We start from the raw sequence: 22,257 nt of genomic DNA, 5'->3' as shown, positions 1-22,257 counted from the left end.
TCATCTATGTTATTTATACTTGTACGAATTGAGAAAATAAATATTAACCTTAAAGTACGTTCCCAACCAGGATGCAACGCGCAGGATGTGCGTAAGCGCAGTAAAAGTAATTAACAAATCACCAGAACTCTTTGCCTACGCGTTGAGTCCAAATGGTAACCAAGATTAAACGATGATGCCGCATCTAAAAACAGCAGCGGTTGAGAAAAACAAATAATTTAGATACACAACAGGAATAATTTATAATAGACATACGCCAAGTTGGTTCAATTGAGCGGCTAATTGCTGTAAAAGGTGAGATAATTACATCAGTTTATAGCTTTTAATGGTTCATAATCACTTTGAAATCTATTCACGCGCGAGGTCTGAACTATTATCATCCAAATGCGCGTCTCATATATCTCAATTCAAACCAATTTCTTGTCAAAATTCTGAGAATATGAGAAAATTTAGCAGCAAAACGTGAGAATTCCTAACTATTCATTCTCCCCACACGTACGCCATTTGTATTTCAGATTCCTGGAATCGGATGGAGGGGGAAGTAAAGTACAAAGTGGAGATTAATTTGTGGTGAGATTCAGGTGCTAACACTGGATTAACCAAGATAAAAATACTATGGGAATATCAAGGTATTTTACGGAAATCGTGGTAGGCCGCCGTAAGTACGCGGTGAATCTATTATCTCAATTACAGATTTATAAATAAAAGCATAATTATTTACAATATAAATGTTATGCGAATTCCACAGAGTACGTATTGTGTTGGCAAAATTAAACGATTAGCGCTCCTCATTAATAGTTCACGTTCGTCCATTTGTACAAACTATTGTCGCTGTCTCTTTATTCTTGACTACAAATACTTTATGTTGGAAATGACGCCAGTTTGCCCAGATTCTTAAATCAATTAATGTTAAAATCATCGACTATTTAAATGTCATCGATTTAATGTGACAAATAAAATGTCGATACTATTTAAGTGAATAATTAAAAGAGCACGCGCTGCTCAATACGAATTAATTATATTTTAGATTATCTAATATTTGTGGTAAACACGAGGCATCATCGCCTATTATTTATTGTTCAAGCGCGCAGTGCGTTACTCCGCGCGTTCGAATATTGATGCAAGGGGTTACGCATTTTTAACCCGCGCGTCTACATTTCGTAATGTTAAATTGTGATCTAGACAATTCAATGTTACATATCGTAAAACTCCGAACTGTTGTTGCTTACATCCAGGACTGGATATTACCTGAAGGATTTTATACACAATTTTCATGAATAATTCTTTTTCTAAAAGAGAATTACAAGGTGTTACTTTTTTGCTGAAAATAAATTATCTATTCATTATGTTTCTTCTAGTAACCTAACACTTGGTAATGTGTTATACTTCTCAAGTTTAAAAACGATTTTAAACAAACATAACTACTTATGCATTAATCATATAAAAAACTCAAGCGTTAGTTTTACTTGAATACAATTTGATATTTTTATACTGAATTTCAAAGTGTTATTTTGTTCGTGTCAAAAACGTTTTCACACAACTCAATATGTTAAATTATTATCTTTTTTTTGTATACTTCCTTCACGCAATTGTATAAGTTACTGTAAACAATACATTCATGAACAAACTTACCGTATCAATTTTTTTATTCCCTTGATTGTTTTCAGATAGCGTAGACGGATACCGAGTTTCCGTATGAACGGAACTGTGGTGTCGGGTTTTTTTTAAACTTGCATTATTATATGTGGACACATCCTTGTTGTATTACGCTATGCCTTCACCACAGGCAGCATAGTTTGGATTCAGGCCTTTTAAGAATAAAACATTCAGTCTGTCATATTAAAACAATGTCTGATTGATCAATTAATATCAATAAATAGGTATAAATCCATAAATCAAATAAAATAATAGATACGTAAAAAAAAAAATAAAAAAATTCAAAAAAAAATTAAAAATAAATAAATAATTAAGAATTCATTAAAAAATCCTGAAAACATTACGTTGTCCCATTAATAAAATCAGACTTTTTACTTTTTAAAATTTGTTAAGAATTATGTTTTTCAATCAACCAATCAATAAATAAATAAATAAATTAATTAATTAATCAATCAATCAATCAATAAATTAATTAATCAATCAACCAATCAATAAATTAATTAATCAATCAACCAATCAATAAATTAATTAATCAATCAAAACCAATAAATAAATAAATGTACTAACCCATCAAGTAATGCATACATTATTAAAAATAATGAAATTGAGAAACCACGTCATCATAATTGTTTAGTGATGCTTTATTTAAATAAATGTACAAAATCAAATTGATTTTTAGTAAGTATACAATACCCAAGCTAAACTATATTCACAACAAAACATTTATACTAGTGTCAATTTGCATATTACCACCTGGCTCAGGGATATAGGAACAACAGTAGCCAATCAAATTATTACCTATCTGAATAATTATCACCTGACACCTGTACAAACATTAAAATAATAATAAAATATTAATATAAAATATATTGAAATATTACTAACCCGCTGGTTATATTTTAAATTAAAATCCATCCCCAAAAAACAACGTAAAATGAACAATTCTTCTCTTTATTTCTTACATATTGGCTGCTTTTTTCCCCTTAAAAATTGCACAAGTTCTAATTGAATACTAATTTACAAATAATTAACATATTAGTATTTTACATTGAAGGCCTCATCTTTGCAAGCTATGCAAACATACCCAATGGAACTGCAGTAAATTAACAATATTTTGTAGTATTTCTGAGCAAATACATTTTTATTTGATACTAACTAAAATTAGAATTTGAAAGGAATTCTTTAGTCATAATTATATAGGTTATGGGAACTTTGGTTCAATCATGTATTTTAAATATAAAATGTTACTTGATGTTGTAGACAGTGAGTAAACACTGTAAAAAAACCTCAAAAAAGTGATGTGCAATATAAGGACATGATGCTTTATGTCATATCACTACCATATTTGGGCAGATCAAACTTTTTTGTCAAACTAGTTTGATAGTGTAGACTGAGCTTAAGACAATGTGTACATTTAATATATATATATACATTGTATGTGTATAGTGTATAATGTAAACATTTGATGGTAATATAGTTTGATCAGTCTTTCAGCATTATCTTTAAGAGTGTTTGTTGAAAGTGTTTAGAATCACAACCTCTTTGACATTATGTCACTATTGATGACAGTGTGAATGTGACTTAAAGTGACTTCAGTTTGCCAACATCATCACCTTTCACACACGATAAGATAATCAATTTGATTGTAATGAATAAAAAAAATTGTAAAAAAATACAGACTGTGAATTAAATATTATTTTTTTAGCGCTAAATTGTTATGATATCTCATACTCATCAAACTCATCAATAAGAAATAATATTCATTTATAAATAATTAGTCGTTACTACTAAATAACATGGACTTGTTGTGGCATGGTAGTGTGGTGCTTAGTAAGCTTGCTTACAAATTAAAGGTCATAAGTACAAATCATGCAACATTACTTGATTTGCTCCATGGTAAGAATATTATTACTATTATTACTATTACATGTATGTATTTACTTATTGGCAAGGGTTCAACACTCACTCGCTCTATGTTTTTAATGGTATATCTTTTTGGATACGGACTATAAAACCGTAGGTCCAGTGTAAACAAATTGCTCGTGTGCACTTTAAAGAACCTAGTACATCTTTCGAGAGGAGTAGGGGTTACCCAGGTGTACTAGTTTACACATACCCACTGTCTTAAGTGTCTTAAGTAGGCCTTATAGTTCTGTGATAATCAATAATTGTAGAACCTACAAAGTTGAAGATAGCATGTATTCACATCCAGTAGTTGATCACACAATGCTAATAATTTTACAATAAAATATTGTCGTCATTAATTCGGCAATTTGAACCCTATAAGTAATCTGGATTTACTACAAGTCCTTTCTTCTTGCGACCTTGAACCGGTGACCCACGTGAACTTCGCCTTATACTCATTTTCTCACGAGGGCTCAGTATATCCGAGTTACGTGGGCTACCGCTTGCGTTGCTATTTCGTGGACTCGTTTCCGTTCCATTTTTATATTCAAATGAAAAATTAGCTTGGCTCGTCAGTTGGTCATCTTTTGCACTTTCTTTTCTATCAATTTCAGTTGAATTTGACGTTCTATGGTAATTTGATAATCCTGGAATCTCATCACTAATTTCATCAAGAGTTTGACGGTTCGTTTTTCTATCCAACGCTTCTTCTTCATCAGAGCTTTGGCGATTTATGACATATTTGGCTTTGCTGTTGAGAATAAAAAAAAAGACATATGTAAAGATTAATTGACAGTGTCAGATTTATTATAAGTAATACTTAAGTTTTTTATTTTATTTATTTATTTAAAACATATATACAGGATAAAAACATATCAGGTATAGATGAATGTAGCACCTGTTTTACATATGGTGCTGTTTATAGAAAATAGAAGGTTAAAACGTGCTAACAAAATAACATTTTTTAACAAGATTTATCAAGGAATTTTATCTGAATAGTACACAGGTTTGCAACACCTTATTGTAGCAATGTTATTTACCTAGTAAATTATATTTTACTTTTTTTTATTACATTAAACTGGATGTTAATATTTTGATTTATTGTACAACTATCATATCTCAAAGTTAGCAATAAAATGCATTCCTAATAAGAAGCAGAACAAACTGATGTGAACTGTCATACATCTCAGATCGCCGAGGAGAAGATCTGAGATGTTCCTCTTGAGGAGTGAAGGACAGGTTGAATGTCTCTCATAAAGAGGAGATTGCTTCCTGAAGCCCTTTGGAAAGGATGCCTCTCACGTGGAGGAGGAGATGATCTTTCTATTTAGGATGATTGGAACATACCATCCCCTTACAGAGATCATCTTGATTTTTTACTTGGCTTATTTTGCATTTATAAAGATAATGTTTTAAACCATCAAATATCACCATTTATTTATTTATGTCAATTCTCCACACCAACAGCGAATCATTGCCAATAAGAGACTACTATTGATTCAATTTATGAAAATGTCATAACTAAGGTGAAATTGATATAACATTGGTATAACATTATACATAGGTCATAGGTCATAGGTCAACACAATTGTTTAGTCATTCAAAAAGAAAAACTGAAACTCAATGCACACTTTATCAATAAACTTCTAACTATTTAAGTTATAAGTTAATTTAGTATTTTATTTATCTTAAACTGTATGTGCCTATATATGGACATAATGATGTCATATCACTACCATGTTTGGGCATATCACTACCATATTTGGGTACATCACACTAGTTTGATAGTGTAGACATAGCTTTGGAACATTTTAGTAGAATCTAAGTAAAACATCATTCTCTAATATTGCAGAGTTATCTCAAGTTCGTTATTCGTTAATTTTATTTTAATAGTTTAAGACATAAAATTACTCAAAGGGATGTAAGAATATCGGCTTCTGCTCCTAATAGTCAATTTTCTTTTTCATCATTAATTATTCTTCATTAATCGCTGACGTGTTTTGTACGAAAATCATTTGAATATCTTTCACAGAAACTCTAAAATTTATAATTTTTATTCTGAAATGGTATGATAATGAACTGATAAAATAAAATTTCCAAATTTCAGGCAAATGATTGAATAATATTACTGATTTCATGGTAATTTGAATATTGTTCATTTGGTGTAGAAAATAGAAATCACATTAACTCACAGCAAAATAATTGAGAATCATCCTATACCTATTTGAAGGAAACTATCCAAAATATCATCATAATGCGACAACATTCCATTGAAACTGAACAACAATGAGCTTTAAATACAGTGTGTAATTAATAGAAAGTCAAAATACAAATTTAATATGTACTTTGAGGCATGAATGTGGGCGAAACCTAGCGCAAATCAATTAAGATTTTAAATATTTTGCCACCGCTTAACGACAAATCTCGTTGGGGCTTTGAAATAACTGTGTTAATTAGTCCCAGAGGAATTGAATATCAGAACACCGTTTCATTTGATACCTATGTTGATGACGATATAATGTATTTTCAATCGTGTGCAAATCGCGGAAATGTTTTTTAAGGAGCTTTGCAAACTTGCTCAATATTTATCCTGTTTGCTTCAATAATAAATTCAAAGAAACTCTATAAATATATTAATTGCAGTATACAATTACAAATATAATATTGATTAATTTATTCATCTTTGAAACATGGAATATACATGTAGAAATTTGGTTTACATTTATAGAAAAGTTGGCAGTCATCAAATATATAACATTGTAAAATTAAACGGGTTTTTTTTAGTTTCTTTAAATTGACAATTTTCCCAAAGGGGAAGCATGTTTCTGGAGGTAATATAATAATGTTATTTAATAAAAATACAAAGTGACATTTTATAAACTATCAATCCAAAGCTAGAAGAGCAAAATATTTTCATTATTTAGATAAATTGCTTTTCTACGTAGAGCAAGCAGGATGCTACAAATTACACACACATTTCAATATTTTTTTCTAGTATTTACTTTAAATTATTCATAAAATTTAGTTTTGTTATGTTTTTGGACAATTAGTTGTTTCCTGTTTGTGATAGTCGTTCAAATATTTCATTTATTTTATGAACTATGAGACAGTTCAATAAAATATATCTGGTTTTGATAAAGTTGAATGTATCCATATAAAATGGTTATATAGAACATTATAAATATTTATTAAAATTTTGTAAACACAATAGGCATAGAACATTAATTCTAAACTGCCTGGTGTGATATACTGAAATTTTATTAATTAATTTGAAACGATAACTTCTTTTTTTTTTGTATATTACGAAATAAATGAAATAAAAAATAAAATTCAACGATTACAAAGAGAATGGAACACTGAGATGGTGCTGCTCATGGCGATTTGCTAATACAAAACATTCACATTTGATATTGTGTAAAACAACATCATAAAATTGTCCTGTCATATTATGCTAAAAAGTGTTGTTTAAGAGTATGTATTTTTCCATGGCTAAATATATTAAAAACATATTGAGGTGTGCATGTGCTATGATAGACTCTCTCTCTCTGTATTACTGTAATGTGTAGATTAGTAAGGAAGTATTAAGACGATAAACATTAGTTATAAAAACAACATTAGCAACATTAATGTTGCAGAACATTATGTGTACACAATGTGTTGTACATTAGTTAATAAGTTGCTATGTATTGACGATTTATGATATTGCAATATATTTTAATTTATTTTGATATAGTATATATGCATTTTTAATGTTAATTTTATTCGAAAATGTTTTTTATACAATCAGTGCAATAGGAGACCTACTAGATAGTGATTAAGTTCGCTTTTTAGGAATCCTGTCTGTGCCTGGTTTTGTGTGATGTTTTTTCTTGTTCTTTGTCCATGTTTTTTATATTGTATTTTTATGGAAACAAAATAAATGAAATGGAAAATGAAATGAAATAAGTTCAACCAAAGTTTATATACATCAACAGCAATACAGAAATTACCATTGCAATTAATACGATAGTTTGATTACATTGTTTATAATATTTAAAATGATACTTAGAATTTAGCTTAGATTATTATATATAAAATGAAGGGTATTGCATATCCAACTCATTCGTTTGAAGTATTATGTCAAGGTGAACCTGATAAAACGATTACTCATTCTAGCTAATCACGTTTTCTTATCAGAATTATTAACTAAAATTAAATACAACAATTTAAATTAATCTTTAAATCTATATCACCTTCATTGATATGTTAATCTATGAAATTAATGATTAGGATTTATATATAATCCATTAATATTAATCCCAAGAGTTAGTCCCTTAATCTCTCAAGTAATTGTGTAAAGTTAATTTAATATGTCGATAACTATAATAATAACAATCGTCAAATTTCTCTTTACATTCAAATATGCAGGATAGTCATTTTGTACTATTCCCTTGGTTCTTGTATTAGGATCAAGTAATTAAGGGCATATTTCATGATCAAAGTTGATAGAAGTCAAGCCCATGGACTTGAATCATATTCATACTTCTTATTTAAAACAACTTTGTCTCAGATGAGTGTACGGTAGTCAACCCAACAATTAAGAATTAATTGAAGTATGCACTGCACGTAGGCGCTGAATAAATTCAGGATAGCGTTTGGGGGTGGTGCACGCTCCCCCTTTTGACACCTACAATGAAATCATGAATTACTTTTCTGATATATAATATATTAATGTGTTAAATAACACTCCCTTGACAAAAAAAATGATGGATCTTCTCCCTGTATGTGGTCAGTGCAATGCAATAACAACAATGTAGATTATTAGTTATTTAATATTAGCTATACTGTATCTACTCTACAACTACTGATAGCAAAATGGCTAACTATTACGACTACTCTCACAAATAAAACTATTCTACACTATCATCCTTACGACTATTACAATCTCATTCATTTTTTTTTTCATTCCAAGGTTTAGCAAATAAAAACAAATTTTCACTAAAAGCTTAATAATTTGCAAATATCTGTATTGGTAATGGCTGGAATTAACTGACGCAAAAGCCATGTAAAGCGCTTCCCCCACCACGACCGCTCATAAACAGACTTGTTTGTCACTGCTTCTGATAAACGAGGTTCCGTCATCAGAAATCATATTGTTTTATGAACTTGAATGAACTCACATGCTTTCAATACTTATGTCTTAATAGATATCCTGACAATAATAATGTTTCTTTTGTTATTATGTATCAAACACTTTCTATATGAACTCAGATACTTTTTGTCTATAATAAATATCCCGACAATAATAACAAATGTTTCTTTTGTTATCAAATAATACTTTCTATATGTTACAGAAATATTAATAATCACATCATAACAGCTCATATTAGTAATACGATTATGTGCATGGAGCCGGCTATATCAAAACCTTTACGGCAGCACGCATCTGAATCTTACCAGGTGTAAGAATCCTATCGGATTTCGATAAGAGTATTTATTTTTAGGAATTTTCTCTACCAAGTATGCAATCTTGTATTAAAAAAAAACCATTGTTTTTCTATATTATATCACATTCACAAACAGGCAAACTAATAAACAAACAATAAACAAAGACAATACTATAAAAAAAGGCAAAAACAATAAAAAAAGAAAGTTTATGTAAAATATTAGGCACCCATCACCACAACTAGCAAAATGCATTAATACTATGCTGAAAATAAAAACATGATAAAATATATTAATAGACTGGTAGTGAATTGAATTGAATGATGATGTGACTTGTTGCATGTTGAAAAGATGCTATAAACGAGTCACAAGAAGTAAATAACAAACAATTCACCAAACAAAACACATAGTATTAGCCACAAGCATAGATTTAGTGATTTTTATTTCCTTTTTTTAGTAAACAATCTACCTTTAATATCCATCAGTTCTTGATTTTCTGAATAGAAAAGATTAAGAGAAAAAGAAGAGTGTTAGTACAGAAGAAAAGCGCTAAGACCGTCACCATCACCGATAAACATTTGGTTACTTTACATTGTTACTCATAAAGCATAATAATAAGCAAGAAAAACCCCTAAGGTTGATATTGTCCTTGACTGGCATGTTAGAATGGCGCTAGAGTAATATTTGAAATAAGAAAAAAGAAATGAGCTAATCAATCTTTTTCTACATTTTATTCTCAACAAAATGTATATCTAAATAAATTTACTTGGAGAAAATCTAGTGGTGAAAAAAAGAAACCATAGAAAAAAAAATCTCCATAAAAATAGCAGAAAATTATTTTATCCAATATTTAAATGTTTTCTGAAATATAATGTATCATGTCTAGAGTTTTCGCAACACCGCATTCCGAAAATCGATAATTCAAATATTCAAATATTCTTCCCTTAGGCTGAGACAATTCACTTGTTTAGATATTTACAAGTTTACTACCTGTAATTGACAAGTACTATCTTTGATTTAGCAATAATGTTTATAGTCAAATACGTTTAATGTTCTAAATTTTCTAGCTGAACTTTTAAATTGTATCATCCTTGAAGCCTTCCTGGATAAATGCTATTGCCCTTGGATACCTACTGTTGCCCTTGGATACCTACTGTTGCCCTTGGATACCTACTGTTGCCCTTGGATACCTACTGTTGCCCTTGGATATCTACTGTTGCCCTAGGATATCTACAGTCACCTTTTGATACATATTCTTGCCCTTGGATACCTACTGTTGCCCTTGGATACCTACTGTATCCCTCTCTGTCCTCAGATACTAACTGTCACCTTGGATACCTACAGTCACCATTGGGTACCTAATACCTTCTTAGATACCTCCCTGTCCTTTAGATATTACCATTCTGGATACCTACTGTGTACTTATTATTACAAACATTGCTACAAAATACAAACTATTAGGGCCTGTATAAGTTAATTTTTGTACAGAAAGAAATATTTTGTTATTCAAATATTATTTAATTTCATCTACTAAAAGCCTCGAGGAAGTTTTCATAATGTAGAAATAAAATATTAAAATATTAAACCATTCATATTCAAAAAACAATCCTTTAAAATGTTAATTTAATACATACAATGAACAAAAAGAATGAAAAGCTATAGATACAGTGAATAGTATAGCAATACTGTGGTTAGTAAGTTTGACTTGCCTGTAGCCAAGTTCTGATTAGTGTGAATTAGACAATGTCAGAAGATGCAAATACACTTGAATGTGAATTGCACAAAGTCTATACATACTTATGTATTGACTTGCACACTCAAAACACACTCAGTATGTCAAAGATAGACAGAATTGGCACATTATAACGACCTACTAGAAAATCTACAATATTAGGATAAAAACTTGATAATAGGAACGAAGAATAGCAATAATGTGTATTATAATTATTATTTAAAATTTTTGTTTGTAAAGGGAAATATTTCTCATCATATGTAACACGAGTTGATTTTAAATTACTGTACTAGAACAAATCAAATGAAAGTTAAAACTGCCTCAATATAAATTTATTAAAATGACAAGTTTTAACTCAAGTTTGATTTTGATTTTTCTTCTACTCTGCCTATGCAGCTCTTTGATTTATATTTAATACTGTACCAGAGCTACTCCTCGAAAAAACTTTTTTTAAATTTTATAATTATAGTAAATGTTTATAAATTCTTTTCTTTTTTTTTTCAGTGCATTTTATCAGGAAAGCAAGTAAATTCAACAAATAAGCAAATTATAGCAAATTAAAGAATAAATGATCGAATAATTAAGTCCTGAAAGAACATGAAATGTCCCTGACATCAAATGTATACCTGTCCTCATTATGAATTAAATTTATTGTTTTCATCTTCAACTAGGATAGAATTTCATAATTTCTTTCAATTGTGTCAGAAAACCAATATCATAGCCACCTATGAAGCCCAGATTGTATTCCCAATGAAACAAAATAATATTAATGCATAAATATCATATCTCTTCTTGTCCTTGTAACACACATATCAAGGCAATTGTGATATAAAAACACTATTAAATTATTTTGTTTCATTCGATATCAAACTAATATCGATTGCTGCCAAATAAGTGTATCATATTTTATTTGAGTTACATTTTGAATTCTGAATGGTTTGGTTTGGAAGTTGAAAACTTTTATTGGAAATACAAGGTAGAACAAAAATGAACATCTGTATTAAAAAAATAATGACTCTTTTAACTCCACTCTCCTCAAATAAGACTTAGTTTATAAGCACGATAAATTATAAAATAGTTTATCCATCCTGTAATTGGTAAGTTACTTGCTGTTGCATGTGTATGAAAAAAAAAAATTTGGGGAAGAGTTCTCTACAACTCAACTTCAGGCAGTAGTATATGAATGTTGTCATTCTACTTTCTGGGATGTAGCTTTATAGGAAAGTCTAAAATTGCTAAAGCTTTTAAATTGTTGTTTATGATTGTTCAACCCACTGGCATTGCTCTTGCATTTTGTGTTGTGTCCTAGTGGCAACAACTTAACGGTGGGTGGGAAAATATAAAACAATATTTTCAGGTATCTATTTTTTTTTTCTTGGGTGGGTGCTACGTTGATTAGGCTGGGGGGTGAGAGGTTTTAAAGGCCCAGCACATTGTCTCACATTGTCTCTATGTATATCTTCAGCTAGGCTAGTTATCCACACACAAACATGTATTTTACATGAAATAACCAAATTGATTTATCTAATGTTCTTGGGCTGATATCCAGATAATTGAAACAACGGAAATATTCCTAATGGTTATATCTGATTTAACATTTAATCCAAAATATGTAATAAACACAATACAACATTTTTCAACAGCATTTGTATGAACATTAATAAAATGTTTTAAATGTTAAAGGGTAAATTGATGCACAGATACTCTAAAAAGTGAAAGGATTAACATTTCCTAAATGAATTAAAGCAAAACAGAAAACCAAGGTGGAAAGTTTAATTTTGGTTAACTGGTTCTCTGAAATCAACCATGTTGAATAAATATATATTGCTTTTTGTTTTATTTGTAAATCAGCGTAAATTGTCATTTTAACATTTTAATTAAAAGGAATAAAAACTACAGCTTGGTCTTGTCTGTTCCAAAGTGGCAGATGTTGGAAGTAAACTAAAATACTTCTAAAGCAAAAAAAAAACATGATTGAGAGATTACATCACTAATACTTTGGCCCTGTCTGCCCAAGACGGATGTTGGGAGGAAATCTAGAGAGGAGGGTTAAAAAACAAGGATGACACAAGATATGATTGAGAGATGAGAATGATCACAAATAATAACTCTGGCTGCTCAAACAGAGAAGAAGAAATTTAGGAAAGAGGGGTTCACAACAAAGAATAAAACAAGATATGATTGAGGGATGAGATCACAAATAATTTAACACTAGATGCTCAAAAACAGATGTTGGGATGAAATCTGTAGAGGAGGACAAAAGATAGTGTTGACAACGACGCTAATACTATAACTCTGGCTTCTCCAGATTAATTAAAAACACATTAACAATGTTTGCGGTGAAAATTACGGCCGGTTTCTACATAATACCGGATCATAAAGACAGCAGAAAGTCTTGCAAAAACAACATAATTGATTATAACATAAAAATATGGCAATTATTTATCATGGTAATGAGAATAAATTACCTAGTGTGTATATTGCTGTAAAAACATCAAAATATAGCAAAGCATCGTTGTAAAAATTGATTTTTTGTCTGTGTGTGACTCGGCATTAAAATACACTTTAGCGGTTAGTTCACTTTGGTATTTAAGATTTCAGAGAATCTAAAAATGTTGGAATGTTATTCAGTTCAGAGTACTATATGTCCATATTTGGTCATGAAGAATGAAGTACATTAAACATCTCTGATATTGATAAATATGTTTAAAAATTGCCACTCAAGTGAGTGAGTGGCCAAGCGGTTAAGACACAATTACGTAGCCATAACATCGGCAGGGGTTCGAGGCTCACTCACTCCATGGTTCTGGTGGTAGAACGAGTCTTCTCGGATAAGGACTATAAACCGTAGGTCCAGTGTACACATCTAGCTCGTGTGCACTTCAAAGAACCTAGTACATCTTTCGAGACGAGTTGGGGGTTACCCTGGTGTATTAGTACATCACAGCCACTGATCACCAACTGGGCCCTCTGGGAAACCAGTCTTTGACTGAAGAGGTCACCCAGAGGTCACCCAGTATAAATATATTTCAATCAACTCAACCATCCTGAGTAGCACTTGTATGGATTATAACAATTTCAATTTATTTTATCTGATAAAATTTTTCATTGAAAAGTTTTAAATATAAGATAATATTTTTTTACAAAACAATTACATTTTATTTCAACAATAATTTACAAAAGTGGTGAAGCTGATTATGTATACAAAATATATTTTGTTGGTCTATTTAGTATTTAAACAAATTCATAGACCATCTCAACATATTAATAATCATCCCATCCTGACTTTAAAGATGCAAATATATTATATTTTTTCTAGGTAGATTTAAAACCTGAATCCCACAGGGCTTATTAGTATTCCCCAGATAATAATTCTTATTCATTATTTCCATTCTATTACATGCTATTGTGCGAATAAAATATATGAATAAATGAATACATAATTCCCACAGCACAGATTCTGTACTGTACTGTATGAATAATACATAATTCTCACAGCACTGATTCTGTACTGTACTGTACTGTATAAATAATACATAATTCTCACAGCACAGATTCTGTACTGTACTGTATAAATAATACATAATTCCCACAGCACAGATTCTGTACTGTACTGTATAAATAATACATAATTCCCACAGCACTGATTCTGTACTGTACTGTATAAATAATCTTATATTGCGCCGGCATCCATTAAAAGGAGGTGCCTATGGCGCATCGACACAACAATGAAATGAAAGAATCGTGGTATCAAAAAGTCAAAGGTAATGATACAATTCTTGATTTAAAAGAGTTCAATGAAACCTTAGATACTTTACTTACATTTGCCTCTCTCAACCCAGGTGTATAAATGGGTACCCAGTTAGATCAAGACACAACTTTGCTCTGATTACTAGCTGCATTATGGGAGTATGTTTCCATACGTGTTTGATCCAAAAAATGACTGGGGTATTAATTCTTAGAGGTTTCACAACATTAGGCGCTATATAAATCCAGGATATTATTATTATTATTATTATTATTGTTATTATTATTATTATTTTATTATGTTCTGGAAGTTGTATAATATACAAATATTAAGCATTTCCCTAAAGGGCAAATCAAATACAAATATATAAACTGAAAGATACACAAATTATGATAAATAAGTTAACAAACGTTTCATAACTAAACAACTTTTTTCATTAAACATGCAATATATTTTGTAATAGATAACAAAAACAAAAAAATATGCAGAAAATAATGTAAATATATATATGAGATTCTGTAATTGTTGAATAAAGGTGGTAGTTAACCACAAAAGATAAAAAAAAAATATAAAAAAAATATATAAATATGGCAATTATGTACTTGTCAGATATAGAAAATACTATAATAGTTATTTTCATCAAATAAATTGCATGTTGTCTGTAAAAAAAATGTGTATCAATTTTTTAGATTATTTAAATACAAATGATTGATTCATTGTTCTTACACAAACTGTGAAACATATATTTCCCATTTTTAAGTGATTATTTTGTCATCTGTAATAATTGGTAGTCTAGTCTGATTTGACTACATGATTAATGTAAATGACAACATATTAAGGAGGTTTTGCAACATTAGGAGCACGATAACAAAAACCGATTCTGTCTGGTTTCATAGAATTTGACCAAAATCATCCATAACAATGACAACATCTTGAAAACAAAAAATGTTTTCTAATATTCTAAAATGGTTTTATATTACGCTTTTCAAATGTGAAAATTGATGAATTAAAAGTAACCTAGTCTGTGATGGGTAAACAATAAACGTTGTGAATTAAAGTCGCGTCCAACATGGCATGAAAACTTGTTGACTGATCTTGAGATAAAGAAGTTGAATGGTGAATAATATCAGAAATGAAATTTAACTAATGTAGAGTAGACAGAATGATTCAAAACGGGCCTTAATATCAGCGTCATCAATTCATTACTATCTTATGATTGGTAATAACAACCGCATTAAAATAAAAACACATTAAAACATTTGTAGCAAATGTCTAAATTCTAATTTGCATTCATCGCTTTAAGCTAAGCGGTTGAATCGTGGGTAACTAGAACGAGATCGATTAATTTTACTTTCAAAATGGTGACTACAATGTACTAATGCACTTTTCTTAATGACGTCTCCTTCCTTTCTTAAATCGTATTCTGGTAAAACACTACATGTGAAGGATTGTGAGAAATAGGCTGTAAGTGTGCATCTGACACATGCCTGTGCATATTTCATTCTTTAGTACTTAATATATTGAATTGCTGTAAATCTCCTGGTGAAAATACCAGGATAAATAATAATAATAATAATGACTTTGATAATGATGAATTACAATGTAAAATCAATGTTTAGTTTAACTTTCAACAAGCTACAGTACATCATCATAAAAAATCAAACAAACAAATAAAATGCAAAAAAAAAACCAAAAAAAACAAATAAAAAAAAAAAACAAACAAACAAACAACTTTAAAAAACTCTCTCTCTCTTTGCCAAATGGAAATTCTATTTTTTTTTTTTAAATATTTAAATAATATTTTATTTATAATTAAATTAAAGTGCAGTTTGTTACCATAATGTTCTATTTATTTGTTTTATAATTATTAAGATGATTATATAAAGAATACAACACTACACCAAAACTCTTGGGAAATTGCGGTAGAATAATTATATACTAATAACAATAGTTATTAACTTTATGTAGACGACAATGATGATAATATAATATAATAAAAATATATATGACGGTAGTCCCAGTGATAATGATGAAGTGTAATAATGACGATACAGATGACGTTAAGGTCAGAAAAATTATTCATGTAAACAGTGAAGAAGGTTTTACCTTGAAAATGAGTCTTCTGAACCAGAATGTTCCGAATAAGACGCCCTCAACCCACCACCATGTCGGTAATCTAAACTACTTCCGCTGCTAAGTCTGTTTCGAGATGACGTTGAGTACGTCCGGCTATACCGCCTCAAAAACGAATCATCATCGCTACCTTCATCACTGAAACAAAAGTTTAAAATTAATGATAAAAAGAAAAACATATAGGCCTAATTGTTATAGTAGTACAGCCAACTCTTCCAAATGTGTCTGGTTTTCCGAAAGTCTGGAATTCGGAATGTATTTTAAAAAAGGAATTTGGGACCCAAGAAAAGTCTGGTGTTAGGAGATTTACTGGTTTTCAGAGAGTCTGGTATTGGGAGAGTTAACTGTATTAAACTTAGAAATGGGAAAAGTGATTTTTTAAAAAATTAAATGGACAAAAATACCAATTTAAAAATTTAAATTAAATACAATAACATGGAAACCAAACATTTCGTTATACGTCTAAAAATTGACAGAAACTGAAAATATCACGATTTACAAAAAGGTTACATTTTACAAATTTCTTGCATACTACTGTAAAATTTAAATCAATTATCAATTTAAATTCTTAAATCTACGTTGTAAAATATAATTTAATCATCGAGCAATTTATGGTTTTACTTAACTTTTGATTGCAAAATGAATAAAACAATTACTTAATGCCGATACATAAAAAATGTAATCAAAATTTATGGATATATTATTGAATAACAGCTTATGAGAATGTATATGAATCAAACACTAAAGCAAATCCCTATGGTATTGGAACAATTACTAAAGAATACATACAATCACAGGATACAATTTGGATTCTTGTACATCCGTCAATTGTATAATTTCAAGTTTGAGAATCCATACTTTAAGAAAGACAAGATTGAACCAGATACTTTGGGATCGGAAGCAAACTTTTAAACCATGTATTCAAATCATTTCATTCAAATATTAAATTATACAAATTAATAATCAGGTGCAAAATTAAATGATAATTGATAGATTGATTTAATTCAGCGCTATTTCAGCGGTACTTCAGCGCTATTTCAGCACTACAAGGATAGTGTCGGGCCATTTGGGGTTTGCAGTGATCAGTAATTTATGCCGGTGTAATCTTTTGGGATTAGAAGTGTGCAAAAAAATGTGTAATAATTACAGAAATTGATATTTAAAAAGTAAAAACAAAAGAGGCTAAATTTAAATAAATATATGCTGCCCTCTAACTTTAACTACAATAAACAAAGCAATGTAAAGGAAAACAATTTTGATAAAAGTATTTGTACTGTTTGCAATTTTCATTAAAAAACTAAATTAAATGTTTATGTAACTGTATATTTTACCACTCCCAAACAAAGTTAAATTTATAGTTTTTGTTTTATTACGAAAGAGTGCCTGTGACAAAAAAATGTGCCTATATATGGACACGATTATGTCATGATATCACTACCATATTTGGGAATATCACTACCATATATGGGCATATTACTACCATATTTGAGCATATCACTACCATATTTGGGGATATCACTACCATATTTGGGGATATCACTACCATATTTGAGCATATCACTACCATATTTGAGCATATCACTACCATATTTGGGGATATCGCTACCATATTTGAACATATCACTACCATATTACTATTTAGACACACCTTTATAACAAAGGAGTGGCAATAAAATAATGATGGCAATTAAATATTGTTATTATCTGTAATTCCCACAATCCCTACTAGTACTAGTACTACCACCACTGTGAGAAAATGACATGTTTCTATTGTTGTGTTATGAACAATATACTGTATAAAAATAACAACCTCAACAAAATTACTGTTTTTGTTATTTATAGCCTGCCTTATAAATTGATAAATTAATAAATATGGGTTGATATGATTAAATATACTTATAAATATACATAAATGTTAAATAAATGCTGATGAATAAACTTATAAACTGAACGAACCAATTTGATTCAATAAAAGATGTAGTCAATCCAAATTATATTGAATATATTAAAAGTAATGACTTGAGCTTTGATGCGCCGTACTTAATTAATGATACTAAACACAAGTCAACGACTATCAAATTTTGAAACTAAAAGCTTCTCCTTCTTGTAAATTATACAAATTAATAATCAGCTGAAATTGTGTGAGTAAATGATAATTGATAGATTGATTTACTTCAGCGCTATTTCAGCGGTACTTCAGCGCTATTTCAGCACTACAAGGATAGTGTAGGTCCATTTGGGGTTTGCAACGATCAGTAATTTATGCCGGAGTAATCTTTTGGGGATTTAGTCTATGAGTGAATTTGGTCTGGGTAATATTAGAAGTTAAACAGCTATGCAAATATTTCATTTCATTTATTTATTTCACTTTACAAATATATAAATATAAAGTGGAGGAGCCTAAAAGAAAGCAAAGCTTGTGGTGAATAGGCTCCTCAAAACAAAACAAATAAAATATAAATAATATAACACAATTAGAAACTCCAAAAAACAACAATTAAACTAATATCTTTTCTCTAACACAAGTTTAACATGTTTAGAACTAAAAAAACAAGTAAAAAATAGATTATATAAATTATTTAAGAAATATCAAATATATCAATAATAAAAGAATTTACAAAGAATTCACACAAGTCATAGGCAATCAATATAAATAAAATTGTTTGAAATATCAATGTGATATTAAGGAATTATTACTACGGGTACTGGTACAATCCTGGTGTAGCAATGTTTGAAATATCAATGTGATATTAAGGAATTGTTACTACGGGTACTGGTACAATCCTGGTGTAGCAATGTTTGAAATATCAATGTGATATTAAGGAATTGTTACTACGGGTACTGGTACAATCCTGGTGTAGCAATGTTTGAAATATCAATGTGATATTAAGGAATTGTTACTACGGGTAGTGGTACAATCCTGGTGTAGCAATGTTTGAAATATCAATGTGATATTAAGGAATTGTTACTACGGGTACTGGTACAATCCTGGTGTAGCAATGTTTGAAATATCAATGTGATATTAAGGAATTGTTACTACGGGTAGTGGTACAATCCTGGTGTAGCAATGTTTGAAATATCAATGTGATATTAAGGAATTATTACTACGGGTACTGGTACCATCCTGGTGTAGCAATGTTTGAAATATCAATGTGATATTAAGGAATTGTTACTACGGGTACTGGTACCATCCTGGTGTAGCAATGTTTGAAATATCAATGTGATATTAAGGAATTGTTACTACGGGTACTGGTACAATCCTGGTGTAGCAATGTTTGAAATATCAATGTGATATTAAGGAATTATTACTACGGGTACTGGTACAATCCTGGTGTAGCAATTGCAGCTACAAATGGATAAATTATCTCAATATGTATTTTTAAATAATTTTGATATTAAAAATGTGTGTAGTTGATCGCTTTATGATGCTTTAATTGTAGAATGTATTATTTTTTTTGGTTTATTTCTGTGCTCTGTTCTGGGTTGACCAACTAGCATAGGTGTTTAGCGCCTGTTTGGTCTTTCCTTGCCTTTTATATTTGTTTTGTCTTTTTGAATTGAATTGAATAAATAAATAAAAAAATGATACTGTAAAAATGTTCATTTTGATAATCTTGGAATGAACTACTATACATTTTGCTATGTACTATTTGCCTTCATGTTTAGTGTATAGTGCAACTATAGTGCAACTATATTCAAATAAGGTTCTGCACAGTATAGGAAGATGATGATGATGATATTTGCGATATGTAGTATTTATTTTCATATTTATATATTTGGACTTATTATTTTTGTTCTCTTTGTTATGACTATGGATGTGAATTTCCAAATTAAAAGATGAATTACACCAAATCACCATCCCCATACTCACGACTAACATCCACCTACTCATTCATTCATCAAACCCCACATCCTTATTATGACATGCCTTCTCAAATCTATGTATACATTACACTCATTATCATTTACCTTGATAATCAACAAAATTATTTTACCTATCAAATCTACCTCACAAAACAATATTTACATGCCTAAAAATAGCAGAAACGTGACGTACATGGATGTCACCAAAAAATTTATAAAAAAAAATTTTTTTTACATACATTGCCATCTGGTGGATATCGACAAAATTAAAATCTATAAATAGAGATGACTAAGTGGTTTACTGGTTTCAATAAAAGTAGTTTACTATTCAGTTTAAAAAAATGAAGCCCAAACATATAATTTATATAACAGCTTTCTCCTGCAGCTGCCATTCTTGTATACTGTACAAGAGTGATGTGACACTTTGTAATTGTTTTTATTAAGCTTTGTCCACACTATAAAACGAAAAAAGTGTCATGTGCCCAAATATGGTAGTGGTTTGCTTAAATATGGTAGTGATATGAACACATCATCACATTTTTTTGTCGCATAAAGTTTGATACAGAGCCTTAATTTTTTATTTATCTGTTTTTGTATATATATCTCAGAGGCAACATAATTTCTATGAATGCTATATATGAACATTTTTTCCACTGATGTATCAATGTACATTCATTTTAATATTTTAACTCATCCAAAGCAAATATTAAACCAGGATTCACTCTAAAAACAGTAGCTATAAATGAATGACTTTATATTTACATTACATATTTTATTGGAATCCATAAACAAGAAATCAGACAAACATCTACGATTGCGTGCAGAGAAAAGATAAAATAATCTGAAAGTAGGACACAGAAAAATAGAGAAGATTAGCTAGGTTTACCATAATAATTAATTACTTACACTTAGCAAACCCAACAACTGTTTGGCTTGTTTTACATTTCAATTAATTTGATTGAAGAATATATTATGTTCAAATACCAGCCAGGAATAAAACAAGAAAAACTTAAATAAAAATAACACATCTTGTAAATTTCAATTTTGTTAAGATTTTTTTTCCCTTCAATATGGAGTCATTCTGGTGATAGTTTCATACATATTATATCTTTTAATGATGTATGTTTTTGTAATCAATTGTTATTAAATATGCTGTGTGGTTTTATAAGCACTTGGGTGTTGAACTCAAAATTGCAGAGCTGTATATTGGTCATTAACTGTACTTGCCATCAAATCCTGTCCAGGTTTCAGCCCAGACTTAGTGCAAGTAACTCACAACTCTTTCTACTCAACTCTTTAAGCATCAACTGAGACTAAAGCTCTGTCTACACTATCAAACTTTATGTGATGTCATCACTACCATATGGGCACAATATTGTCAAACTAGTTTGATCATGGAGGTTTGATAGTTGGAGCAAGAGCAGTTAATTCTGTTCAGGCCTATGTCTATTGCTTGCTCCTGGCAAGATTGTGCTTGATGATGAAATGCTGAATAAATATTATTATTATTATTATAACGACTACTGCAGTGTCACTGCAGAGAATACAAAAACTCTGTAGGTCTGAACAGACCCTTAGTTTATAATCATGATAAATTATAACTACTACTGCATAGTTACTGCAGAGAACCTGAAAGGATTTAGATTTGTATGTGTCACCAAAACACATGACAGTGGAGAATACTAAATAAAATTGTGTTAAGAAAATATTGGCGGAATATCTCAGTTAAGTACAAGACCTAGCATGTTGTTAGACAAACATAACTGATGTGTATTTAGTATGATACCAATGATGC

The 22,257-nt window shown here is 29.8% G+C and overlaps 1 protein-coding gene across 5 annotated transcripts in view; it reads right to left on the bottom strand.

Annotated features, from left to right (window-relative positions):
• Window positions 1–2,279: 2,279 nt before the first annotated feature.
• The window catches only part of LOC140045520 (unconventional myosin-XVIIIa-like), a 69,514-nt gene continuing 49,536 nt past the window's right edge, over window positions 2,280–22,257 (bottom strand). For 4 of the 5 annotated variants that reach the window (XM_072090460.1, XM_072090461.1, XM_072090463.1 and 1 more), the window contains 2 exons: window positions 16,572–16,736; window positions 2,280–4,312 (listed from right to left, as the gene is read on the bottom strand). In XM_072090460.1, coding sequence (XP_071946561.1) covers window positions 3,937–4,312; window positions 16,572–16,736 — 541 coding nt within the window. In that variant the 3' untranslated portion in view covers window positions 2,280–3,936. Of the gene's footprint in view, window positions 4,313–9,454; window positions 9,482–16,571; window positions 16,737–22,257 lie in introns of all 5 variants that reach the window. The other variant, XM_072090462.1, reaches the window with a different exon arrangement.

This window comes from Antedon mediterranea, chromosome 3 (genome assembly GCF_964355755.1).
Source record: "Antedon mediterranea chromosome 3, ecAntMedi1.1, whole genome shotgun sequence".
Lineage (NCBI taxonomy): Eukaryota > Metazoa > Echinodermata > Crinoidea > Comatulida > Antedonidae > Antedon > Antedon mediterranea.
This window is presented reverse-complemented; position numbering and strand designations above follow the sequence as displayed.